General features: G+C 49.6%; 1 protein-coding gene across 2 annotated transcripts; it reads right to left on the minus strand.

Annotated features, from left to right (window-relative positions):
* Window positions 1–278: 278 nt before the first annotated feature.
* PITX3 (paired like homeodomain 3) lies at window positions 279–21,585 on the minus strand. 2 transcript variants are annotated; one of them, XM_021548079.3, is made up of 4 exons: window positions 21,303–21,585; window positions 6,791–6,931; window positions 1,990–2,195; window positions 279–989 (listed from the first exon to the last, which is right to left on the minus strand). In XM_021548079.3, exons 2-4 carry the CDS (start codon window positions 6,897–6,899, stop codon window positions 426–428), a joined length of 879 nt encoding a protein of 292 aa, XP_021403754.1. In that variant the 5' UTR covers window positions 6,900–6,931; window positions 21,303–21,585; the 3' UTR covers window positions 279–425. The 2 variants fall into 2 exon arrangements, with proteins under 2 accessions (XP_021403754.1, XP_085438601.1); XM_085582475.1 differs by lacking the exon at window positions 21,303–21,585 and adding an exon at window positions 18,549–18,672.
* Between the last annotated feature and the right edge of the window lie 5,633 nt (window positions 21,586–27,218).

Raw genomic sequence — 27,218 nt, forward strand, 5'->3', positions numbered from 1 at the left:
GTGGTGTGAAGCTGCCTGTGCTGTCCCAGGAATTTGGGGGGCTCACCCCTGTGGGGCTTGGAGGGGCAGATTGAAACATACTCAGCTGTGCTTCCCATGGGTCAGGCACCCTGCTTGTTGGGGCTCCTATTTCCCCATGGGGCTTCCAGTAGACTCTTTTGGTTTATTTTACCATGGAGGAGAAAGTTTGGTGGGCAAGAAGGGAAGGGGTTTTGAAGGGGAAAGACAGTCAAAATTCACCATACAATAGACAAATCTTCATAAAGGTTCGTCTGCCTGCTCATTCTTTTCTCTCTTTCTCTCCCTGTCTCCCTCTTATGTTGTCATGTTCACTCTCATTCTCTGCAGGACGTACGCTGTTGTAGGGCTAAAGGTCTCCTTTTGTCAGACTAAGGTCAAGTCCCTGGTTGGGAGAGGGCAGCCCTTCATACGGGCCTGTCCACGGCGTACTGGCAAGGGCTCAGGTTGGAAGCTGCTGTCTGCACCGCTGGGTAGGTGAAGTTGGCGTGCTGCTTGGCCTTCAGCCGCAGGCTGGCCAGGCTGGAGTTGCACGTGTCCCTGTACATGTAGGGGCTGGCTGTTGAGGCGTAAGGACAGGCACTGGATGAGACAGCAGAGTTGAGGCTCGGGCTGTTCAGATTATTGATGTTTCCCAGGTTGTTGAGGCTTGGGGCTGGAACCCCGGTCACAGCAGTAGGGACCATGGTTGAAGGCATGGTCATTGAGGTGATGGAACTGGGTGGGGAGAACATGGGCTGGGAAGAGAGGGGACTGACGTTCATGGAGTTGAAGAATGGAAAGCTCTTGGCCGAGAGTGGACTGCTGGCAAGCCCCTTGGTGGCCCAGTTGTTGTAGGAATAGCTGGAATACATGTCATCGTAAGGCTGCATCAGTCCATTGAACTGGGCTCCAAAGCTGTTCTTGCACAATTCAGCCTGTTGGTTCCTCTCTCGTTTCCTCCACTTAGCTCTGCGGTTTTTGAACCAGACCTGCAAGAGAGAGAGAGGGAGGGCATAGGGATTGCTCTGGCTGACCTTGAAAGGGGCCTTGCCCTGGTTTCTTTGCCTAGCATGACAAGAGCTTGAAGGGCTGGTAATGCTCCCAGGGAGATGGGAGGCTGAGCATCAGGAAAGCTGCAGCAAGATATCTGGGCTTCAGAGTAATCTCCCAGCAGGAATCACCAGGTGGTCCTCAGTCAACCAACAAAACCCTAAACCATTGCCATTTCACAGCACACAGAATAACCCACCTCACTCAACAAACAGATGCCCTTTACACACAAAAAAGAGAGGAAAATACTCTCTGTATTTCCAAGAGACCACAGCCAGGAGGAGGGGTTGGGGTTGTGTGACTTAGGAGCAAAGTATTTGGGGGATGTGGCTTGAAAACTGCTGAACAAAGGAAATAACTTCTTTTTACTTTACCTCAGGACTGGCTTGGAGTGGGGTGTTATAGGTCTGTCTTCTAACAGGGAAATCTGTTAGTGTTAGAAGGGTTCCAACAATATAACTTCCTAGAGCATGGAAGCTGCTGGAAGGCTATTCATGATGCTGCTAACTCATATTTCTAGTAGCAGAGAGAAGCTCTCACTCCAGCTGGAGCCCTGCCACACCATGCCTGTGACTGCAAATTGGTTTGGGAACCCAAAAGTGTGTCCTCCACCAAGGGTAAGGCTGGGGGCTGATGGTTCTACAAGGAAAGGCTCTACTGGGTCGAGGTAGCCAGTTGTCAGGGCTTTGTGGGGAAGAGCCTGGGCTTTGAATCTACCTGTATAATTTCAAGGTGGCCCTGGATGGGGAAGGCACCACCAGCATGGGATATGTGTGTGTGAAATCTCAAGGGCAGACCCTAGTGAGGTGTTTCCAATACAGAGAAATTTTCTGGTGCTCCCAATTCCTTCCTTGGTTTGGAGACATCTTGTTCATGTATCACAGCAGGCTTCTTCCACACAAGATCAGGCCCAGGAAGGTGGAAGAACTGCAGTCCTACCCGGACTCGTGCCTCTGTCAGATTGGTCCAGACTGCAATCTCCTCCCTGGTGCTCATGTCTGGATAACGGTTTCTCTGGAAAGTGGCTTCCAGCTCTTGGAGCTGCTGGCTGGTGAAGTGCGTCCTCTGCCTCCGCTGCTTCTTTTTGAGCGAGCCGTCTTCAGGGTTGGAGTCGTCCGTCTGGTTTTGCTGGGACTTCTCAGTGTCTGTGTGAGAAACAGAAATATGGGAGAGATCATCTGAGCTAACTTGAGGGCTTGGTTGCACTTGGGGAGCCTATCCTTGGGGCAACCAGTGCATGCTCAGTGAGGAGCCCTTCCACTGCAGCCACCAGGAGTGGTCCCATCTCCCTCCCTTGTCCTTGCAAGCAGGCATCCACCCAGCACCAAAACCAATGCCCCCTTCATGCAGCACAGCTTGCCTTTGTTTAACTGCCATAACAGATGTTAGCTTCCAAGTGACTGGATTTAGATTTTCCAGATTTCCAATATTTGGGTTCCATTTACAGTTCATATGGGACATAGTGGCAGAACTTATTCAGATCAGAAGGTTCTTACCCTGCTTAAAACTCTCTGCCTAGGTGTCCTTTAGAAAAACTGAATATATATTGGCACTTAGGACATAGCAAAAGATCCAGTCTTGTCTCTGTGGACAAGGAATGGGAAAGGCAAATTGCTAATTGACAGCAAGCTAAGGTTCTTCAATTAATTAAACCTGAAGCGCATAAATTTTCATTCACCTTATTGCTCCTTTCCATTCTTACTTAGCTGCATATGTTTTGATTTTTAAAAAATAGGGAAAGGAAAGGCCCCTCTTAGACCTTACCATGAAGCACTCCAATATCTCTCCTTTCTGCCTCTGCCCTCCTCCTGATCCACAGATCCCTCTCCTAGAGGCAGTGTCTTTCATTTCACTGTCCAGTAAAGTCTCAAAACTCTCCAGTGTTCACACTGATATCTCACTGAAATGCACAGCTCAGCCTCCTTCTGGGCATCAAGTCCATGTCTGCATGCTGAGCTTTTGGCTGCTGTGGGTGGAGGTGGGCAGCCAGCTGCTTCCCTGTGCCACAGCCCTTTCTGGGGGCTGTGCAAATGCAAGCAGGCAAAATGCAAATAGGGGCAGAATGCAAATACAAACATCTTCCATTTAGCTGTCCTCTATAGAGTGCCCAACTGCTCAAATTTGGCACTTTCTTTTATGATGGAAGAAAGTTATAGCTTGTGTTTAATTCTGCTGGAAATCAAGACAAGTCACCATAGATGAAAATTATTCCAATGAAAATAAATAATTTCTGATGTTCAACTCCTTCCTTCAATTTAGAAGTCAGGTGAAGCATTTCCAAATGAAATCAGTCTTCAGCAGGGAGAGGAGGTATTCTTTTACAATGGGAAATAGTCAGCTAAACAAAATAGAAATTTTTGCAAATAGCTCCCAAAATGTTCCACTTGGAAGAAGAACCTTTAAAAAAATCCTGGCACCACTCTGCTAAAATTGAAATTTTTGTTTGATTGTGGTTCTCTGAGTAGTTCTCTGATAGTTCAAAAGGCTTCAAGTCCAGAAAAATCTCAGCATGAAGGTGTCTGGTACAGCCCCTTAATTGGGAGGCAAGGAGACAGCAGCCTGGAATAAAGTTGAGTCAGTGAAAAAAGGGATTCCACAAGTCAATTGGATGTGCTCTGGAATAATAGGCTCTGTGAGGGCATGCGAGAAGCCTAAAAGAATCTGAGCCCCCACAGAGACTACTGCAGGGCAGTGCTGTGCCAACAGCAAGTGCTCTAAGTGGGCCCCAGACCTGGAAGATGCTCATGTCTCAGGAACTTGGTGCAACTACCCTCTTCCTATAACAGCCTGTTAACTCAGTAATATTTTCCTTCTGTTCCTAGAAAACTCTCCTTGTACTTGCCTTTCTTCAAGGGGAGCAATGCTGGAGTTGCAGAGAGCATTTGCAGGAGAGATGCTCTCTCCAGGGAGGAAACCCTGGGTGTGGTCAGTGGCTTGCTCACCACCAGCCACCTCTGCTTCTGTAGCATGTCTGATGCTATCCATCAGCAGGAGTGTGAATGCAAGGACAGTGAGATGGCCATTGCTCACAGCAGCAGGTTATAAGTTGGTTCTTCTGAGCAGGAAGGTGCTACATCCTGTTCTCAGCATCAGGACCAGTTTGTGTTTCCATCCAGGGTGTACCTGTACATGAACTTTCCCAACACACTCTTGAAACAAAGACATAGGAATTGAAAAGCGGAATAAAAGAGCATGGGTTTGGTCTTGTGGTATTTTTCTCATTTTAATTAGTATCTTTGTTTTGGATCCCATATTCAGCAGAACTCTTGGAAGCATGCTCTTAATGTGGATTTTTATAGTGGTTCTTGACAAGAAGATTAATCTGATTTCTCTAGATCAGTCCTCTAAACCAGTATTGGATGCAGGAGATTCCTGCATTATTAATCTCCAAAAGAGATTGAACAGGGAGCAATGCCACCCATCTGAGCTAGTTATTAGGAATGCTCAATACCGATCAACGGGCAACATTTGGTTTGTTTGTTCATCTGCTGAGCCTGGGTTAATTAGGAGCCTGATGCGTACAGGGCATGTGTTCTCACCAACGTCCCTGACAAACACTCATTTCCAAAGGGGTTGCTGTGAAGTAGGAGGCTATGCCCTTATTGGGAACTCCTGCCCAGGACTGCCCTTCTTCTCGCAGGAAGAAACTATCCCAAGAGGGAAAGAAAATGGAATGAAGGTATCACTGGTTTATGGGCTACATCTGGGTGAAAGAAATCACAGTGTATCTTGTTTGGTATTTGTCTTCTCAACACCCTCTGGCATACCTACTTTCCATAAATCTTAAGTCTAAGGAGAAGTAGGAGTCCCAACTTTGAGCCTTGAAAAATCTCTGCAGTTCATCTTGATGTTCTCTTTGTTTCCATACCTGCTAGCTGTGTTTCTTTATGTGTGTCATCTCTTTCCTGCTTCTTCTATAAGCGGGGAATAATTGTCCTCTGTAAAACGTGCAGAGTTTTGACTGATTGCAGTGGGGACCCAAACTGTGGCAATACAGGGAAAGAAAGGAGCCCACAGAAAGGATATGAGTGCCCTGAATCCATGCTTGAGGAGCACAATATGGGGAAATGTAGGCCAGTTCTTTACCTCCCTCACTCCTCATCCTTGCTCTCCCCTGACCTGTGCTGCCTGATGAAATCTAACAGAAGCGGGTGTCACTAACAATGCCATACAACTGGAGGACACTTGAGATCCTTGAGTGCTGAGCCTGGACAAGCAAGCTTTGTGTTCACTTCCTCAGGATCTCTTACTTGTGTGGATGAATGAAGTAGGGCCAAGGAGAAGTAGGGAGACTTCTCTCTTGAGGGGAGTCAAGAAGTGGTAGAAGTGCAGCCCTGCCCCTGTTCCAGGCAGCCCTTGGTAGCCAGCCCTATTCTGCCTGACACTGCTAATGCATGGCTGCCATCCACCTCTTCTGAAAAGGCACAAGCTGTCAGCATCTGCACACAGGTAATGTCAACAAGTCACCTCTCAGAACCATTTTATTTCTAGACTGTTTAAGAGAGTGGGGAGTGATATAGCCAGGCATCCAACGCTTATTGTCACTCCAAAATAGGTTGTGGAATAGATCTTGTACACATTCGCCCACTCAGTGAAACGACTGTGGCCATAGCTGGAATTAGCTGCTCATGCCTAATGGAAAGAAAAGTCAGTGCCTAAATTGGCACTTCTACAGCATGCCAGGGTGGCTCAATAGGGAAGGCCACTTGAATGGAGACACTGCCGTGCATCCAAAGCAGCTGACAAGGAGCCACTGAGCTTGGGGATGTGCCCAACTAAGGTACGTGTGCAGTGGGGAATTTGTCGGGTGGATTCTCTGACTCTAGTTATCCCAGCATTAACTCCCTTCATGATACTTTCTCTGGGAATTTTAATCTGCACCATTATCCTTATTAGCTTCTGCATGAGGGTGAGCCTGGAGGCTTTACACGGAGAGCAGCGGGCTGTTCCCGGCCCTCACTCCCTCATGCTGGCACTGGCAGAAGCAGCTTTGCATCCTGACACATCCAGAATAATGAGGGATGGATTGGTAACTGGACAGATGTAAAATCCAGAGGAAACCATAGCATTTGGTAGCTGATTTCTGAACAGGTGTGAATGGTGATGTTCCTTATTCAGAGCGTGATAAAGAATTCAGCAGGCTTGGGGTTTGTTCAGCCTTTAGGAATGGTCAGAGGTACCTCTGTGGGAGAGCAGCGAGGCACAGTTGACGAGAATTTTTCATTTAAAGCAGGAGCAAGACAGTGCTTCCCTTCATCTTAATGCCTGCACCTGGAAAGTTCAGCCTAAGGTTTACCTTTACCATGGAAAGTTTAAACACAACCAATTTAAACAGAGGTAAAAAAAAAACAAACTAAAAGAGCAGTTTAAAATTAGGTGTAGCCTTCTGTGCCTTGGATACTTCCTATGTTGGAAGGAAGTAATCTTGATTGGTCTGTGACCTGACTTGCCTGGCTCTGGCCTGCCATGGGCTGTACCCTTGTGAACAGTGGCTTCCTGCAGCCAGGGCCATATGACCCCACCACTGGGATGATGTTCTCATCCTCCCAATAGCTGTCATTGCAATATGGACCCTTAAGTCTTTTCCCTTCCTGTTGGCACACCCACGCTGCTATGCCATCTTTCTAGCTCCCAATACAATGGAAACTGTCCCTCTGGGAGCGCTGCAAGCCACTGGCCACCCAGATACAAGCACAAGGATGGGTCAGGGTTTTTCTTGTATCTTGAGCCTTGCACTCACCACTGTGGTCCTGCCCTTTGCAGTTGTGCTCATGTTGAGGAGTTCCAGAGTCCGAGAGAGACAAGGCTGGGCTGCGAGCCTCCGTGTCTGCCAGCAGGTTGAAATCCATGGGGCAGGGATGGGTAGTGGAGAAGGAGGAATCTGAAAAACAGTAGTCACAGGGTGATCAGAGAGATCAATGTGTGTGTGACCTCTCCTCACCACCTCCAACAGGGACTTGCCTTGAGGAAAGGTCTAGGAAAAGGAAAAGATCCCTGTGTGATCCTTGGACACCTTTGAGTTTCTTGGCTGGAAAATGGACATACTGGGCTTTCAGCTGAGTTTCCCTATTAATCAAAGATCATCTAGTGACACTTCTATTTGCAGCCTTCAGAGAAAGAGCCTCCAATTTATAGGTGACATTCAGACTGAAATAGCAACGCCGGGAGCACGCTGTGTAATGGAGATCTGAGGAAGTGGTTCTGGGTGAGCCAAGGGCTGTTAGCACCTTCCCCAGTCATCCCACCTCTCCCACCCTCCCTGTCCAGCTTCCCTCCTCTTTCTCCCTTGTTTCTCCACAAGCTGGACAAACCTAAGTAAAGCTATTCAGAGAGCACTACATGCACACATCCCAAAAGAAAAGCATTCCTATGCCTGGCACTGATAGGAAGACACGTCTGCCTGCACAGCCACTGCTACAAGCAGAGACCCAGGCAGTGCAAGTAGACTCCTTTGGGGTACACAAGGACCTCTGGAACCTGAATTAACATGGGAATCATATTTCACATGCTTGGGTGCCTGGGAATGAGTGGTTCTGACTGTAGCAGGAGCTTGCTTTCAGCCCAAGATCATCCTGACTAGATGCTCCCCATGTCCCCTCAAGAGACTGGCCTGTGCTGGTGAGCCATCTTCCCTGGCTGAAAGCATCCCAACTGGGAAGCTGTCAGTGCTGCTCCCCACAGCTGCAGGAACCACTGTGACTCTTCTGCCACCTCTTTCCACACCTCTCTGTCCCAAGATCAATTATTTTCATCATTCACTTCCTTATGGACCCTGCACCCTCCACCTGTATTTCCTAAATGAGCTCAGCTGACAGCACCACTTTCTGGACCACATTAGGTGCTCATGAAGAGGCAGGCATGAGGTGGTAAGTGTTCCAAGCCTGGCTACATCTCCTTGGAAAGGTGAGCTAGCCCTGTGTTAGCCCCTAATCTGAATTTTGGATCATAACCCAGCAAAAAGCAGGATGTTTCACTGTCACTGGTGCACAGTTTATGAAGGCTGGATCAATTTGAGGGGACCACACAGCAGCTTCTGGAACTGGCCACTCCCAGCTGATACCTCACCTTCCCAGCCAGGGATCCTTTTCCTCTAAGACACAACAGTTGATACATTGTGCCAGCATCTGGGACCCCTGGGTTTAGGGAAGTTTGGACCAGGGGTTTGGAACTTTAAAATTTTGGGTGGAGATCAGTTGTGAAGGCTGGATCCTGGGTCATGAAGGATTGCCCAGCCCCTCAAATCCATGTGAGGGAACGTGCTGAAGACAGTCTGGACTGTGTTAGGTTTTAGACATGTAAACAAGAGATTAATCACATAGCTGTTGCACCTCATTTGGACGTGGATGACAGTGACTAAGAATGTATTTTCAGAGCTGTCTAAAGCCTCCTTTAGTCAATTTGCACAAGGCTGCTGCCAGGGCCCAGGGCTGATCCCCATACCTGCAGTGTGCTTTCCAGGCTGTGATGAGAGAGAAAGGAGCCATTTCTAATGGCTATCTGGTTGGCTTCTGCAGCAGATTTCGCTCACAAAACCCCTGCAGTTTCCCTTGCTCTTCACTGGGCTTGACCTCCATTCACTGCCTGAGAGGCCCACCACCTCTCCAGGTACTGGTGGGACAGTCTCAACACTGACCTCAGTCAGTGCTCTCTGGAAGCAGTACATAATAAACCAGGACCTGGTTCTGGTTTCCCAGACCTTTGCCCTGCTCTGGGCTTTTGCTCTCCTGTGCAAGAGAAGTGGCAGGACTACGGCTCTGCCATGAGGCTGGTTTCCATTTCCACTTCATGGCAAGCCTGACCTTTGATGTCTGCTGGCTATGTTAAGCTCCTGCCAGCAGCCAGGCACAGCCCTGTTGCATTCTGCAGTGTGTACATACATGAAGTGATGTGACAGGGGCTGTGTTTTCTTTAATACCTTTGCATGGACTAGGGGAGTCCATCTGCTGCTGATATTGCCATGGCTTTTAGCATTACTCTCAGAATTATGCAGAAACGCGCAGTGAATTAATTCCACGGATTAAGTCTTGATTAAGATGTGTGTCACTTTGCTGTCTCAGAATTTATTAAGAGCCCTTCTTGAGTCTGCAGCAGATGGAATTTCTGCCCAATGTTTGTAGATGATAATTTCCCCTCTTCTACAGCCATTTGCATATGATTGCATCTGTCAAGCACAATTTCCTCTCTTCTAGAGCTTGACACTATACTGGACGATTTAAGGAGGAATTCAGATTCTTGCCTTGCTGTAACTCAAGGACAGTGTCCTCCTGTGCAGTGTCCTGTTTGTTCTTTTTTCCACATTTTGCATTGCTTTCATCTTTACAAACTAGAGTGAAGACAGGAAAACCAGGGGGGAGTATCTTACATAGGCAAGGTTCCATAGGCTTAAATGACAACGCAATGTACAAGGCTCAGGAGAACCTAGTCCTGGTATTGAAAATTTATGCCCCATCCTGGGCTGCACCAATGCAGTTGTTACAAAGTTCATCCAATCTGCTGGACACAACATAGCATGCTTAGCCTTCCTCAGAGATACAGTGGGCACTTAGATTAAAACTGGTTATGAAGGGTGGCCAGTATTCAAGTTTAAACTGGGACTTGTACCTGAGCACAAGTTTCCCTTGTGAACCGAATTTAAAAGCAGGAGGACTTCGGAGACAAGATTATGTATTTATATATGTAATTGCATAACCTACTGCATGTGCTGTATGTGGTGGCATCAAGGAATGCCTTCTCAGTTTGCTCTGAGCAGGTCATGGAGAAGCAAAAGCAAGGGGAGAAAGGGATCTACTCAGCATGATTATAAAAGCAGGAAAAGTCTGCAATGGTGATAGCACGTGAGCTCTGTACCAATGTATTTACCCAAAGGCAACCCCATGCTACTGATACAAAAGGCTGTAAGATATTCTTCTAGATTATGCAGCCCTTTTGGATTTAAAAAAAGGAGCTTTCGTTCACTTTGGCTAGATCTTGCTGTAGGCAGAGACATTAAAAAAGTCAATGCTAAACCTTAATGGCATTTCTACATTTTACCCAGTCTCAAGGAATCAGCAAAATTGGCAACTCAAAAGTATTTTTAGATAAAATCAAATTTACCGTCTTCGTCAGACTCTTCATCTCACTTCCTTTTAACACCAAATAACAGTTTCTTTAGGGACACCTCCTATACTAGCAACATACAGCCAGGCTTCTCAGAGGCCGCAGTTTTGTAATACTAGCCATGGCTCCCAGTCTGCTCCAGTACCTTTAACTCCTTCCATTGATATGCTACTGCCCCTGAGATAAAGGTTCCCAAACCTGTAACAAACACATCTCTTCTTCCAGTCACTGCCCATGTGTGTCGTCTCCTTGGTGTCCATATGAACATGCTGTGGCCACCTGTACAAGACCCTCCAGCCAGACAGGGAATTGTCATCTCTCCTCCATGGGCATGGTGGAGGGCAGAGGAAGAGCAATCCTGGCTCTAGGCCTTTTCTCTTTTCAAATGTAGCCCCTTTCTATTTCTGTGTCAGCTCCCGTCTACTCAAGCTGGGGACATTTAGGCAGTAGAAGGAGGATACTCCTTCGTGAGGAGGGCAACCTTGCTTACCTGGAAACAGAAACAAGGGTCCCTGTGACCCATCTTCTGGTTCTCAGTAACACATTACTCCATCAACTGGGAGCAAAGAGGATTTTGCTTGGGTGGTTTTTTTTCTTTGAAGGGATGGGAAGGAAAAATAGAAGCTGACTTCAAGCAAAGTAAGGCTAATTATAGGGGTGGCTTTTGTGATGTGGGTCCTGCCCATTGAGAGCTGCCTAGAAACTAACTACTGTGTGCTGCTCAACTCTCTGCACTGCCACTGGGGAGCAGGCTTCCTGCTGGATCTGCTTTTGGCAGGTTGATCTGGAAGTGAAAAACTGTCTCTTGCATTGTTTTGATGTTATTTGACTTCCCATGGGCATGCAGGGGTGCTTCAGCAAGGACCTGATGGTTCACGTTCCAAGATAGCAGCACAATGACCACTGATGACCCAAGGATAGGAGGCAAGCCCTAAGCTGGCCCCTCTCAAACAGATCAGCACAGCCCTGTGGATCTGTGAGTTTCCTGCCTCTAGCCAGGGCCAGAGTAGCTGAATCTTCTGCTTGGAATTGCTGATCTCCACAAAGAGTTCAGGGTTACCCCTCAGGCTGAAAGGTGCTCTGCAATCATTTTGGGGGAAGTGTCCTTTCATTCTTGCATCCCCTGAGGTGAAGATATGAGGTTACACTAGATTCTTAGGGTCAGAGCTGTCTTTTCCTGCTCCATCAATCGCAGAAGTCAAACTACTGCTGATTGCTTCACTCATCCCATGCTTGTGTTCCCTGTGTGCTGGCTTACTTTTAGGAGAGACAAACATTTGGGCTTCTGTTTAAATGTACATTTTCAGGAAGATGATCTGCCTCTGTACTTTGGTCCCTGTGAGGGGCTGAGGCAAGGTGGAACAGGCCCTGCCTCTCCCTCTGCTCCTTGTCAAAGAGGAAGCGATTGAGAGTGTGCCTGTTCTCTTGAGGAAGAGCATTTTGTTCTCTGGATACATGTGTTTGTACAGGCGATGGTGCCATCAGAGTGCATGTGGGGTTGGAATTACAAGTGCCACACGAGCACAGCACATGAATCGTGCAGCAACCAAGAGTCGCATTCTCTTTGCTGGCCAACACAAGTGCTGCCTGTGCGGGGCTCTTTCCCCACTGCTAGAAAACAAGAAGGATGGGGTGCAAAATGAGTTAATATTTGTTTCCTTGAGACTATAGAAATATAACTATGGGGAGACGAAGGTCACCTACTGCTAAACATCTCAGTGTAGCTTTAAATCTCTAATCTTAATGGAATTGCAGCAGCAACCAAGAGCAACCATTAATCACTGGAAGATAAACAGCAGCAGCCAACTGGTGACCCGGAGTGCAGGGCCATTATGGGACAGGAGAGCAAGCTGCCTTCCTCCAAAAACATCAGGCTGTGCACAGCCTCAGGCTGCCTGAGCAGTGGTTTCGGGTGCACACTCAGAAGTGGATCACTGACCTCCAGCACGGGCTGAGTCACAGGTTATAATAAACTTTATTTCTCGATTTAGTCCCTACAGCTGGGCACTAACCCCTGAGCTCCTGAGGGTGATTTTGTAGTGATGTATGCTGCTTTGAAGAACATAGTTTAGGGGTCTTATTCCTCTCATCAGTAGGAATTGCCAAAGCTTCCTGAGGCACTTAGCAGCTTTGTTGTCAGAGCAAGTTGTCTGGCACTGCCCCACACATAGATTAGGCCACAGAGCACGGAGAGCAGTGCATGGTGCCATGGAATTGCAGTAGCCCAGGCTCTTGCTGCCAGGCTTCCTGGCCACAGCTGGCAGTAAGGACCTGAGAGCTGGCAGCTCTCTGACAAGGAGGTCCAGGTTATTTCTCTTTTTGTGCATAGCTCTAAGGAGAAGTTCCCAATAATGTGAGGTGGGAAGAGGGTGAGGTAAGGTGCTGCCACTGACATGCCTTATGATGTAGGTAAAACTATTTGACTGTTCTGGGATTGTATCCTTCACCTTAGAAGTAACATAAATAAGCATATCTGAGCTGGTGGAGGTAATGAAACAAAATTCTTTTAAGTGCTTTCAGATCCTCGGATAAGAGGTGCTAGGAAAATGCCCAACCATGCTGGACACTGCCTAATGCATTTCCCAGGGGCTGGAGGCAGCCTGCAAGATGGGATCAGGCCACTTACTTCTCTCACATTGACATGAACCTGCAGCCGCAGAGGAGGATGATGGCTGAAACCTCTGCTCTGGGTGACAGAGGGTTAATAAACCGCCTGTATTCCAGAGGATTATCACAATGGAAATGTCCCAAGGATTGACAGCTCCATACCCATGTCCACAGCAAAAAAAGCCTACAATGGAATGTGTCCTGTTCGCTGATTTGATGGGCTGCACTGTGTCCCTGTGCTGTGGAAGCGCCCTGATGTCACCATGCCCCATACACAGTGCATCGTTCCCCACAACAGGTGTGTCTGCAATCCCCCGGACTGGTGCAGACCCTGCCAAGCTGAAGCATTGGCTTCTGCAGAGGCAGGGTAATGTGCTTGGGCTTGGCTTAAAGCAAGTTCTTTACAATAGTATCTTTAGAACCTCGGTGCTATCCTTAGCATACCTGGATAGTTTCTGAAATGGCACACAAAATATGGAAACAAATTGCTAATCTTAGCACAAATGGAAAACCCTGTCAGACTTTCTGCAAAGTTGTGGGGTTTTTTTCCCTCTAAACTAAACATTCATAGTTCTTGCACTCTTGTAAGCATTGTGCTTCAGGTCTCACTGTGTCTGGCGGTGTTTCCAGTGTCGCTTGGATGCTATGCCTCAGTGGGGTGTTTGGCACCTTGGATCTATCAACCAGGACTAGTATCTTCATGCTGACAGACTGTGCAGTTATATTAATAAGGCTATGCTTTGTTATGGCTTACTTTGTTTGTTAGGCATCTGGAACAAAATAAATCAGCAAAAAATCAGTTTTGCCCAAACAACTTTCAATTGCAAAAAGTTGCTGCCATGGAGTGGATCCACCATGCAGAAGTGCTAGCAGTGGCAGCACAGTCTGCAGTTACAGGAGAAGAAAAGTCCTTTAAGGAAATTAATCCCTTTGTTTTGGGGAAGGGAGAAAAAAGGCTGAATTCAGTAAGAAATTCTGCCTGGGAAAATCTTGCAACTGAAATAAAGGATCTGCTAAAGTGAAGTGCCAGCACTGGCCTGCCTGGAACATACTGACTTCTGTTCATCCCCACCTGCCCTTGCCCACTCCTGCAGCCCCATCAAGCTGGCTGCAAAGCAACTCATGCCACTACTGAGAGATCTGCCTGCATCGGCATGAGAGAAATAACTGCACAGCCACAGTGTGCAAGGGATCAGGATCTGCTCTTGTGGAGCCAGGAGCAAGATGAGACAGTTGCAAGGCAGAATCCCAGGCAGGAACGAGCAGTGCAGGCGGTCTGTCTGCAGCTCAGCCGAACACGCGCTGCTCATGCAGCAGCAAAGGCCACCAGGGCCTGGCATCAGCAGATCGGTATGTGTTGCTCTATTTAGTTGGGCGATTGTATAAATTTGACTAATTATTCTGGCAGTCAAAGGAAACTGGCCTGATTCCTATGAGGGTTGTGCTTGCAGAAGCAGGGCTGGGTCATTTCTGTATCTCTGTGGTTGTAAAGTTGGCTCATTTTAGGGAGGCCCAGATAGCTCTGTGGCTCCAGCTGCTGTTAGGAGATTTGTATGCAGATGAAGGGCAGTGGATAAATCAGATGTTATCGAAGATGTAAATGATTCTCACAATTAGTAAACACGCTTAAGAAAGTTTGTCATCAAGTGGGTAAATACAGGAGGTTCCGAAGGTTGGGATGGATGCCCTGCCACCAACATGTCACACTACTGTGGCTGTCTGACCTCTGTGCACTGTAGGGCTGCCAGTGTCTGACACTCATCACCACTTCTGGAAATCCTTTCTGGAGAACTTCAACTTGATCATAAACATTTGTTACAAGACAGAATCCAGCAAAACCAGCAGCTAGAAATAAGCTTTTTTGGGAGGAGAGGTGGTACTAGATCATTGTTTTAAAAAACCTGTCAGAGCTCAGCAGGTTGCAGAGCTGCAAAGGGAAAAGGGGTAACCACGAGGAGTTTTGTGATAGCCCCACCAACCACCATGGCCAATGAGCAGCTCTGTTGGTTAAGGAAACAAGAGCCCAGAAACTGCTGGCTTGCTCCAAGGGAAGTGTTGTCTCAGTACAAACTGGCAGTGCTGGAGGGAGCTGATGTCTGCTGTGCTTGGCTGTAAAGTTTCCTGATTATTTTCCTTTTTTTTTTTACCCCAAAGTAATTTGTACTTAGATTTTGTTTTAAGCTCTCTAGCAAGAAGATCCTTGCAGAATGAAGATTGCCGTGAACAAAGCAAGTGGATGATCTCAGTTTACAGTATCCCTCCCCTCTTCCTTTCGATACTGCAGCTGGTAGAGCTGGGACAGGAGGAGGGTGGCTCCGAGAGGGATGCTGGAGCTTGCTCCCCCCCCCACACACTCCATCTTTATGGTCCTTGCAACATGCACTGAAGGTCAGCCTGTTTACCCAGACACTGTTTGAAGGGGCCGAGGGAGGCAATTAGCAAACACTGCCGGAGCCGATCCCGCAGTGTTTCGCACGAGGCCCGTGCCGGCAGGATCGGGCCCGCGGATCGCCCGGCTTTCCGCTCGCTCACCGGCCGCGAACGCTTCTGCGAGTCGGGGCGAGGAGGAGGAAGGGCGGCTGGGGAAGCAGAGAGGGCTAGCAGCCCTTCTCCCGGAGCCTCTCGCCCAGAGGGCCCACTCGAGGCCGTGGCAAAATGTCTCGCGTCCCTAAATCCAGGGCGCAACACTCACTGTAAAGGCAAAACCAAGAGGCTTCACTGTGGGAATCCTGAAATGTGGGAGTGTGCTGCCTAAGGGCTGTATACAAAGTTTGCTTCCTTCTTTTTTTTTTTTTTTTTCCCCTCCACCCCTACTCCTCCTCCGCGCTCCCCCCCCCCCCCCCCCCAAATCCTCAGTTTTTCCATCTGCTCGAGGCCGCATCCCATGCGGAGCCCTGGGAGGTAAGCAGTTTGGGTGGGTAGGAGAGGAAGCTGCAGAGCCCTAATTATTCAGCCAGCCTGGCCCTCGGGCGATCCCATCAAAGCGGCTCGGAGAGAAAAGGGATGGGGGCAGAAGGATGTGAGCCATCTCACAGCACTGCTGCCTGGGTCACACCACGTCCCGTCCACGGGCGAGCCTGCTCCGGGGCCGGTGCTGTAGAGCCAAAAACGCCTCTGCCCGCCCAGACCCTGTCACCCTGAGCGCAGCCTCTGCTGCAGCTCCAGGGCCGGGAGCGGCTTTCCAGCCTCCCACCCTGCCCTGCCACTCGGGCATATCTGAGCGCAGGCACTGGGGCACTGTTGTTAAAACCCACCCAACACGAAGTAAGCTGTAAAACCCTTTTAAAAGGGACACGAAAGTCCATATTTTTCATCGCTTTGGTATTTCTCTCTGCTTAGGTATGGATTCACATATCGGTGGCTGACATTTATAGCTCGATTAATTTACCTTAACGATCAAATTTTTGTTTCATTATACTAGTACATCCAGTCCTCTAAAAACTATTTTTTTAAGAAAACCTCCATGCATTTACTTTTTAAAAAACAGCCTTGAAATAAATGCAAACAAAACAAAAACAAACCCAACTCACAGAACTGGAAGCTGGGATATTGTGGCACCAAAAATAAAACTGATGGAACAAACAGGGAATTTCATGTGGTTTTCATTGTCAAGTCTAAGCTCAGAAACAAACAGGAAATAAAAATGGCTAAAACAAAAGAGATTTCTTTTAAACTGTGTTCAAATCTAAGTGGGGAGCTGCTTTATGTGGGAGGGATTCTATGTTTATTTGCTTTTCAAAAAGAGGAGTAAATAAAAATGTCCACACGCAGACAGGTCAACTTGATTTACCGTTAAATTCTCATGTTTCACAATGGTCATTTATAATCAGCTTTTTAAAAAGAAAATTAGACTCATATAAATGGCAGCAGTGCAAAGGAGAAAAAAGGCAATGGGTGGTGGGAAGGCTGCTTCTGTTTTAAATAAGGTTGAGGGGAAGAAGGAATAGAAAGAGAGAGAGGTGAAAGTAACTGCAAACCTCTAGTCATTTGTTTCATTCCATCTTTGTATTTTTCCAATTTTTGCAGAGAGCTCGGCAGGTGCTGAGCATTCCAGCCTGTGCCACAGTAGCAATTTAGTGTATGTATTTGAAAAAAAAACAGCCTATAGGATCAGTGCTATGCAATTCAGAGTGGCATGTGTGCTATATCCTCCCAACAGAAGTATTTCTTAGGCTCTCAGATTTGGGATTGTGAACTTGTTTGATAAGAGTTTACAAACAGGTGTTTCAATCACAGCAGCTCTTATGGTGATTTTTAGGGGTTAATTTAGTGCACACAGGACCCAGCTTTGCCAAGCTGGGGATCTGCTAAGACCCCCAGTAACTGCAGTCCCATTAATGCATCTCAGAACATTTTGAATAGTTGAAAAATCAGAGGGACAAAATGAATATCAGTTTCTGCAAATCCAGCTCTGGTTTCCCTTCTCTTTTGCACTATTCAAAGGGGTGTAAATGTTTGTTTTCTGGTGGAGCTGTGGTTTAGGAGATAGCAAAGAGCATCAGATTGAGGGTCAAGGGACAGAGGCTGTATTTCTGGCTCAGATCAGGACATTCCGCCAGAGCTCAGTTTCTCCTCTGCTCAACAGGGATATTTCCCTTCGTGCTAAAACATCCAGAGGTCTATGCATAGAAAACCTAGGAGGCTCCTGAGGAGAGAGATCATAAGGTTCAGCTCTTCAGAAATGAGTGTTCCAAAGATTAACCTACACTCTGCAAATCAGTTGGAAATTTCCTGTTTAGGGGTAGAGGATTGACTCTCTTCCTGAATCTGCTTGGTAATACTCTGACACTGACGGGAAGGGAAGAGAGGGACCTCCCGTGCTCACTCCCCATCTCTTTTTAAAGCCTAACAACAAAATGTTTCTTAGCTTCTGTCCTGGTAGATCTCCTAGGTCTTTCCTGAAAAAAAAAAAAACCCTTCTAATATATATATATATATATATATTTTTTTTTTTTTTTTGCCAAAACCCGACAGATCTATTGCTAACCATCCCATGGGAATTGTTCTGGCTAGGCTGCCGTACCTGTCCTCTGGGGTCAGAAGGAGATGAGGATTCAAGCAAATCCTTTCCTACAGAGGTGACCCCTGTCTTTACTGAGTCTGGCCCTGGTCCCTTGTGCTGCCAAGCTTCCAGGATCAGCCTGTGGACTCCCTTAAATGCCCCAAGGAAGCCCAGAGCTAATAACCAGCTTCATTCAATTCCCAGTCACATTATTATCCAATCTGCCAGAGGCATTAATATTCAGAGGTGAGGCGGGAGGAGGGCAGGGGTGCTGGTGAGGGGGAGCAGCACACAAAGAAGAGGAAGGGAAGTGTGGCGGACTAGCCTCAGAAATATTCCTTCTCCGGCCATCCAAAACCCCAGCCGATTTCAGCCAGGTTTTGAAAATAGAGGGTTTTTCCAACAGCCTCAGCACGAACTTTAATACCAGCTGGTAGAGACTGTTCCCCAGCCAACAGCAAATGCCCAGCCTTGGCACAGCCTAATACCCACCAGCCCCAGTGGCCCACAGCAAGAGGGGGAGCTTTGCCCCCTCTGCCATCAGGCCCTAAGTAAATAGCAATCTCCCATTTTTAAACAGCCAGATAAATAGCTGAGCCTGCTCAGAGATGCCACAGACTCCTGTTTCTGACCCTCCTCCCTCCATGGCACCACAGCCTCATCCCATTGCCTTCCTGATGCAGAGCACACAGCTTAAAACCAGCAGTTCTCCCCATCTGGGACTTTGTTCCCAGACCCAGGTACCTCCCCTGTCCCCAAGGCCAGGGCACATGTGCCAGGTCACGAGACAGACCTCATGTCCCCTGCTCATCTCATCTTCCTTTTGGAGCGGTCTCCTAGATCAGGTTTCTGGCTTTTTCTTTTTGGCAGTCTCCAAAGTCAGCCTCACCTCTCAATCTCAAGGTTTTGGGTAGCATCTGACAGAGAGAAGATACAAGGGGTTTTTTTTCCAGCTCTCCATAGGGAATATTAACCAATACTTTTGCAATCCAGTCACAATTTGCCGATCTAATAATTGCCTGAATTAAGCCCTTATAGAAATGTAATAGATATTAATTGAGACTTGCAACATTTTCTCTGACAAAGATTAATATCGGTTTTTAAACCAATGCCATGGACAGAAAAATAGGTGGCCTTACAAGGGCAGAATCTGGGCTGCAGGTCAAGCAAATCGAGGAACTACAATAACAGCAGGAAAATCACCACCCTTGCCCAAATTCCTCTCCATACTGTCATGGAAAGACATCTCTCTGTGAGGTTTCTTATGAGGAGTACGGGGCATAGTGTGACAATTTGCTAACGAAAAATAATTTTAAAAAATTAAAATGAAACTTTGCTCTTCAGCAGACATTTGTGAAAACTGAAAGCAGCCACCATGATTGGACATTCCCTCTAGAGCCAGCAGGCAGCCTATTGTCCCTCACAGCAAGGCACCATCAAAGCCTGCACAAACACCTATCCACTTCAGCTCACCGGCAGGCTGAGGGGCTTGGCCCTGGTGCTGGGAGCCAGGGAGACAATGATGCCATCACTGAAAAGGTGGTCCTGTCCCTGTCTTTGGAAGATGGGACAGGAACAGAGGTGAGACACCTTCCTGAGCAGCTGCTTCTAACATCTCCCGAAATTGCAGATGGGAGAGAGCCATTTCATCCCTAGCATCCTGTCTTCCAGGCCACGGGCCATGTGTGGAAGACCCACAAGTTTGTCTGGGGGATGCCAAATTCCTCTTTTGCTTTCAGCACTGGACTCCACTTAGACAGTGGACGGGTTGTGCACCCATCAGTAGGAAGTCTGCTTCCCTCCCAGGTAAAAAACTGGGGAGGAGATGAAGGATAAGTTTTGATTTCTGCACTGCCAGCTCGAAGCATCAGACAGATGCGGCGGCCAGGGGCTCACCTCCAGGCTCTGCGGGGCACCGGCGTCCTGAAGCAGCGTGCTCCTCTGCGGCTCCCGTGCGGAGCCGAGTTCTGCACCTGGCAACCTGGCGGGCCGGGCGGGGAAGGGGTGCGGAGCCCCGGGAGCTCCGGCCAAGGGACTGCTGCCCCGAGCTGCCTAACCCCAGCGGAGTGGGGAGAGGGGGCCTGCGGCAACCCCAGTCAGCGCCTCTGCAGGGCCCTGGCTCTGCCGGGGGGTGGAATCCAGTCCCCTCCCCGCTCGTCCCCTCAGCTGTCCAGCCGCGGGGGCGCCGGGTGAGCGGCCGACAGGTGTGCCCTGCTCGGCGGCACCGGGCCCGCCGCCCCCCTCCTTGAGCCCGCTCCAGCAGCTGCGGCGAAGCGCCGGCATCGGCCCCCGCCTCGGACGTCCTCCCTCGCCGGAGCCGCGGCCAGCCGGGACGGAGCCGTTCTTTACTCCCGCTCCGAGGAGGAGGTCGGGGGAAAGGACAAGGGGGTGCCGCACTGGCAGGCTGGCTCTTCCCTTGGGGCCGCACTCGTTGAGCAGGGAATAGACGGGGCAAGGGAATAGTACCGGGCTTCGCCGGGAGCCCGCTACATTTGGCCGGCCTTCCCGGGCACTCAACAGGACGGAGGGACGCCGCTCTGCACCGTGCCCCCGGCGCCGGGGAGGCGGGAGAGCCCGTGCACGGGCCCGGAGGCCCGACAGCCGGTTCTACCCGCAGCGTCCCAGCAGCCGCGCTCCGGCAGGGAGGCTCGATGCTCCCGGCAGTTGACGCGGGGTTGGCGCTCCCTCCCCGCATCCCGACCAGGTCTATTATTCCCGGTCGGGTCCCTGGAACCCCGTCCGCCGGCGCGCCGCAGCCAGCGGCGTCCCGGGGCAGATTCGCTCCGTCCGCCGGGGCCGGCTCGCTTCTCCCCGGCGCTACAGGGAGGTCGGCTCTGCTGTAAACAGGAGCCAGCCCTTACATAAATATAATTTATCCAACTGTCCAAAAGCCGTCGGGCTGCCTTCCTTTTCCCCGGCGACATCTCCCTCCCTCTGCTCCCTGAGTCTCTCTGCCCCGGACCCTGCAGACAGCTGAGTCGCAGCCCGCAACCCCGTTATTTACAGCGAATCCCGGCTAATTTAAACAGCCCCCTGCCCCGCTCGCCCGAGTGGAAAATGACTAAGTTTAGCAACGCCGAGAGACTACAGCAGCGCTGGACGGGAAGGGGCCCGCGTCAGCCCCGAGGGGACGGTCGGGGCTGCGGCACCCCGACGGCGGCGAGTAGATGGTCTCCGGGCCCTACACGGACAGAGCAGTGGAAGCGCCGCGCCCCGCTGCCAGGCGGACAGCGCTCCCGGCAGCTCTAGGGGACAGTTCGGCTCCTCACAGCCCCAGGAACCCTTCTGGATGGCAGGGCAGGGCTCTATCCGCCTGCTCTCACCTGGTTGCCGCCCCATGACCCACGGGAGGCGACGAAAAGCCGACCTCGCGCTGGGCTGGGGCTGACCCCGTGCTGCCGAGCAGAGCACACCTAGTCACCCCGCCGGGGATGCTCTTACCCTGTGCCAGCATCGAAAACGTTATGGCCGGCCGGGCTAGTATGAAGGGGCTCAGAGTGAAAGGAGGGGAGGTCTCCCGGAAGGCCGGGGACGGAAGGGCACTTACAGTGGCTCCAGATGCGGGTTCGGCTGAGCGGACTTAATCCTGCGAGAAAAGCGAAGCTGACCGCCGCCCCACGCCCCGAGCTGCTCTGCCGCTGTCAGAAAGTAAATCCCCCCGGCTCCCCAGCCACTCTGCGCGTCGCTGCCGGCCCGCGGCTCACGGGGAGGGCGGAGGCGGAGGGCGCCGGCCGACTGCCTCCCATTCACCCTGGCCATTCACTTTATGGCGGGCGGCCGGCGCCCCCCGCCAGCTGCACCGGGCGCCCCGCTCCCGCCCGCCCCATTCCAGCTGCGCGCCCGCCGCCGCCCGCCCCGTCCAGCGCCGTCCGCCCCGGCACCGCCCCCGCCGCGCCGCCCAATCGCCCCGCGGCTCGTTTGCATACGGCCGCAGCCCTGCTCTCCGATTGGCCGAGGCGGCGGCAGGCCGCGCCGTGCCGCGCCGGCCCCGCCCCGTCCCGCGCGCCGCGCAGGGCGCGGAGGCACGTCCCGGGCGCGGCGCTCCGCGCTCCGCCAGCCCCGGCGCGGGGCACGGCGCTCCGGGACGCGCACACCGATACCCCGCTCTGTGCCGCACACACTGCCTGCCCTGCTCAGTGCCCGGCCGTCCCGCACCCTGCAGCCCGTGCTGAGCAGCCGCTTCTCTCAGTACTGGCGCGGCGAGCCTGTTCGCGTTTTGCAGTTCCAGCTAGCAGCCAGACAGAGGTTTTTTGGGAGAACCAAGTCCGTAGTCGGCTGGGAGCAGTTGGAAGCGTTCCGCTGCACGATGGAGCAGCAGCTGCAGGGCATGCCTAATCACAGGCTAGTCACAGCACGCACTGTTGCGGCTCTAGGCTGTACCGGGAAGCGCTTCTCTATCAATACTGTGCCGCTCCTACCGGGACACTGAGGCTACCGGGCTACCGGCTGTACGAAAAACACCGCACTCCAGCCCGCTGATGGGTCTTTCGGAACCCGAATGCTGCTCGCAGTTTAGATTCCAGCCTGGCTTCTACTGAAGTTCACAGCAAAATCCCAGGGCAGGTGTGTAGGGTGCGATCACTCCCTGAAATGTCCCCAAATGCTTGTACCTGCTACAGCAAGTCTTGACCGTGTTGGCACACTCATTTTGCTCCAACTAAACAGGTCCTCTCTCTCCCAGTGCTTACAGGGAGAAGTCTGTAGAAGCCGGGCTTAGCCTCCCTGTCATGCTCCGGGAGCCCAGGGGAGAAGTTCGTCCCCGTCAGACTCTTCTGGAGCTCAATGTGTGATTCTACGGTCTGATTTTCTTGAGGTCATTCTCATGTCAACCTGCTCTCCAATTTATGATGTCAAAGGTCACTCTCAAGCTCTTCCACTGACATATTTAAAAGATTAGGAAATAATGTTGTGAGAATAGTAGTGAATTTTAACCCTGAATGATTTACCAGCCATATTAAAGGAGCCTAATAAATGCATAACAAGACATAAAGATATGTATGAACAGACAAATGCACACAAAGCAACACAGGATATAAAAAGAGGTTAAGCAGACCCAGGCATTATGGATCATTGTTCAAAAACATGCGCTGACAAGTTAATTCAGTAGAAATACAGAGAGTTTAAAAGGAATCAAAATGTTGACATACTTGTGAGACATTACCGTGGTTTTTTAATGGTAGTAATCTGGGGCTTGTGTTTGCCTTACTACTCTTTTGCCTGCCAAAAATGACAGAAAGCTAGACCACATCTGTTTCTAGCTCAGATTTTAATCCACCCTGGCATAGGTTTGTCTCCATTAAGAGAAGCAGCCACAGTGTAGCAGCACTAGCACTTTCCATGGGGCAGTCTGTCTCTATCACCACATGCCACAGAGAAGTGGAAAACCGTGCATAAGGTCTGCAGCAATGAAGGGACCTTATTTTCAGTTGCCTCTCTCTCCAAATCTTTCACCTACAGTAGCCTGCAGCAGACACAGTTTGTGCTTACACCTACAAGTAATAATGAAACAAATGTATTTTTAGCTATTTCTCTTGGGCACCATGTCCCAAGTTGGATCCCTGTGGAGCACAGTGCAGAGACTGTTGGATTAGAACATCCAGGGACCTGCAGGAGTCTGTCATCAAGGCATCCTCAATTCAACTGCTGGACTGACCCCTGAAGGATGCCTTTGGGAGGGGGGCTCTAGTGCTTGTTGTTGAAATGTAGATCTTGTTGGTTAGTGCCAAGAACTCTTAGCTGTAGTGCATTTTGTCCTGCCAGCAGGAGACTTCATTGCTGGGGAAGAGAACAAGAACTTCACATGGGTTCAGGAGACCAATGTTACTAATAAAAAAAAAAAATAGAAAAGAAAAAAAAAAAAAAAAAGCAAAAGCAAATTAAATCAAGAGTGACCCTGATTCATGTATTGGCAGAGAGATGGGATATGCAAAAGAAGGGAATTACTCAGCATCTTAGACTCCCTCCTATTTCACCAGCTGGGAAGAGTGTGCTCTCGGACAAGATCTGTCTCTGCCACAGACAAACATGGTCCTCATGCTGGATGGGTTCACTGCTCTTGGAGAGTGGTGGAGTTGTTGATGATCATGGTTTCCATCTCTGTCTTAACTGATCTTTTAGCCATGCTGGGTCCATGCCATCAAATGCTTTAAAGATCAGGACTCAAGCTTGAATTTGTCTTGGCTTTCATGCCAGAAGGTGGTCTAGAGAGCAGAGGTAGGTTTGATGCACTTGTGGCAGCCAGGGCTGCCACTGCAGCATGCTCTTCTAGTTGGCATTTGACAATCACTGTGGGCTTCATGCCCAGGTGTATCACATAGCTGTAGTCTAGCCAAGAAGTGACAAGGATATGACTAACTGAGTTCAGCTTGCTTCTGCCAAAAAGGCATGGCTTGCCTTGGCCAAGAAGAGACAACAAACATATTACACTGGGAAGTTCACTGGGGGAGCTTGATGTCATTGGGAAGTGCAGGAGTGTTCTGGAGACACAGACTAAGTTGAACAGCTGGCATTAGATTCAGGAATCTGCTCTTCAGATTTAATACTGTCCTTGGTATAGTTTGTACAGTTTTTAATAACTTGTGTAGTTTCCATAAAAGTGTTTTAATCCTTTTGTTTCTGCAACAGCAACTCTGCTGTTTCAGTTGTAGGTCCTGACTTGGATTCCAGATTGTGTCAGACGCACATCAGTTTTCCTTTGGAGATCCTTCAGCTGGCTTTGGGCTAATCTGTACCTGACCTTGCTCTGGAAAGGAGCAGCTGCTTAGAAACATTGTGTGCTGCTCATGATCAGTAGTGGTTTTGGGGTGCTTAGCTCTGGGAAGAGTGGCTGCACATAGTTTCTAGCCATGACAGCTGCTTGTACCTTCTGAGAAACTCCATCTTTCTGCTCTCTTTTCTAGAGACCTCACCTCACAAGCCTCTGAGAAACAGCAAAAGCCTCCAAGAGGAGGGGAAAAAGTTTAATCTCTCTCAGACTACCTAACCTGCTGGAAAATATCTGTGTTATAAGTGCCCATGGGTCTGATATCTGGGCTCTGAAGATAACCATGAACTGGTGGTGCCTGAGCAAGAGTAATGGACTGTATAAGGGTGGTGCAGATTGCAGAGGTGCAGGTGCTTGGCAGCCTGGATTTCTGACAGTCTAACCAAAGGCAAGCAGTTGGTGTGACATGGAGACCTTGCTCTTCACAAGGGGCTGGCTGCTCAGATGCCTCATGAAAGCAGGTGAGCTGACCTGGGAAAGGCCTGAGGGGATGATTGTCAATGAGTTTGGAGAGTTTGCATCCCTTCCATATGCTTCTTGTGGGCTAAGGAGAAATACTCAAGACAGAAGCTGCTGAAAAGCTGCAAATTTGCAGGGAAGATAAAGCTAAGCATTCCTGACCAGATAGCAGGGGGATTTGCACAGACTGCTTGTCTGATCTTTGGTTTCATTGTACCATGTTGTGTATAAGAACTAGTACATTATCTTGGAAATAAAGGGACAGAGGATTATCCTGTGTCCTGGTCCTACACCTGAATCTTTTGGTGCAAAGTGCTCCCATTTGCCTACATGCGCCCATAGCTGTGCACCACTCACTTCAAACACTGCTGGATCATGCAGTCCAGGCAAGCCAGGTTTCCCCATTGCTGCCAAGCTGGGGACGTTGGTGGCACAGTGTCACATCAGCAGGATTTTCTGTGCAGCCAGGGTGGTGCTGGGCTGTCTGAGGGCTGACTAACGCAGTGCTGTAGTGCGTGTGAGTGGGGCCATACCACATTGTTTTTCTCTCCAGACAATGCAGTGCTGGATTGTTAGTAAAAATGCAAAGCACATTGCAATGTTTGCTCTTTATTAATGCACTAAGATGCATTTGGGTGAAGCAGAAGGCTCCTGCCTGGCTTGGTTTCAAGCGCCGTGACAGGCTTCCATAAATAACACCTTAGCATGGTCCAATTCACCAGATGTGACTGGGTGGGAGCCTAAGCTACACAGTGGACACTGGAAGGAGCAAGAAGGCATGGGACAGGGTCCAGATCCTTTATTGGCAGGCATGACAAACCTGGACTGAGCTGCAAGGTGTACAGTGGCTAAGACAGCACCTGAAATCCACTTTCCAGAGCTGGGAGCAGATGGATGGAGTGGCAGATGAACTCCTGTGGATTTCAAAATGTCTGGCAAGTGCCACCAGGCTGTTAGTTAGAATCTGTTGGAGTGGGGCAAAAGGGAAGGAGAAAGCACTAGCAACCAATTTGCTTGTTCTGCAAACCTTCACTCATTGCCTAGGTGGCATATGAAATCTGCTTGGTGAGTATTTGACCATCTGTTTTATAGCTGAGAAACTCAAGATAAACTGCATGTACCATGGCTACAGCAGAGGTTGGAGGAATACATCTTAGCTTTTGAGCCCATGGCCAGACCACTGGTATGCTCTTTCTTGTTTCACCTCTAGGGAATGTGGCTGCTTAATGCAATTAAAGCTTAAACTTCCAAATCCAAAGACTTCCTACATGCTGCCAGGCCCAGCTGGGCTGAAAAAGGTCCACTGGCAGTGTCAGAGCTGGGAGATAACAGCAGTTTCAATGTAAGGCACGTTGAATCTTGATGAGGCAATAGTCTGACAGCTACTGATATGTGGCGATACCTGGCCATTTTTTGGGGCGGCATTGAAGTCAGCCTCAGATTTATATTTGGCTGGCCACAGAACAGTGCTGTTGGATGTTCCGTTGAGCCTTTGTCTGAGAACTTTCCTCAGTCACACTGTGGTAGATGAAGTTGTGATTAAAAGTGAACGAATACTTTTTGACCCTTTCACCTTTTTCTTGGCCCTAGTGATTTGTGTTTTCCCTACAGAGTGTAGGATTTTGGGGTAGCTGCTCCTCTGACCATTCTAACATCTGCCACAACCAATCCCCAGGCTGACCTGACTGAAGATCCTAGAGCTGTAAACTGTAATGTAACTGCAAGAACTTTCTGTCCTGTCCCAAGTTCAATGGGCAGAGGCTTAAACAAGTAGTGACTCCTGCAAATTACTGCCTTTGAGGCACACAGCATTACTACTGGAGCATAGACATAGAAAGCGTCTGAGAAGGTGTGAGCAGCACCAAGAATTAATTTTGCCAAGTGCTCTATAGCTACAAAGCTGTGATTGTTTTTGCTGCGAAGAGCAGGCCAATAAAGCGGCTGCACAGAGCAGTTAAACTCCATGGTGGGGTCTGTCTGCCAAGACCGCTGGGCTGGACGAGCTAAAGCTGCAGCACGTGGCTTGCAGCCCAACTTGGGCAAGCAATCAGCTGTGTCCAGGTTTGAGGAGAGCAGCCCAACTTGGGCAAGCAATCAGCTGTGTCCAGGTTTGAGGAGAGCAACCCAAATTGAGCAAGCAATCAGCTGTGTCCAGGTTTGAGGAGAGCAGCCCAACTTGGGCAAGCAATCAGCTGTGTCCAGGTTTGAGGAGAGCAGCCCAACTTGGGCAAGCAATCAGCT

This window comes from Lonchura striata, chromosome 6 (genome assembly GCF_050655825.1).
Source record: "Lonchura striata isolate lonStrDom1 chromosome 6, ASM5065582v1, whole genome shotgun sequence".
Classification (NCBI taxonomy): Eukaryota; Metazoa; Chordata; class Aves; order Passeriformes; family Estrildidae; genus Lonchura; species Lonchura striata.

Excerpts from the sequence above, each read along its gene's own strand:
- PITX3 (XM_021548079.3), bottom strand. The coding sequence starts at position 6,899 with ATGGATTTCAACCTGCTGGCAGACACGGAGGCTCGCAGCCCAGCCTTG. Across the intron at positions 2,196-6,790 it reads CAAAGGGCAGGACCACAGTG|ACACTGAGAAGTCCCAGCAA; the intron begins GTGAGTGCAAGG and ends TTTCTCACACAG. Across the intron at positions 990-1,989 it reads TGACAGAGGCACGAGTCCGG|GTCTGGTTCAAAAACCGCAG; the intron begins GTAGGACTGCAG and ends TCTCTCTTGCAG.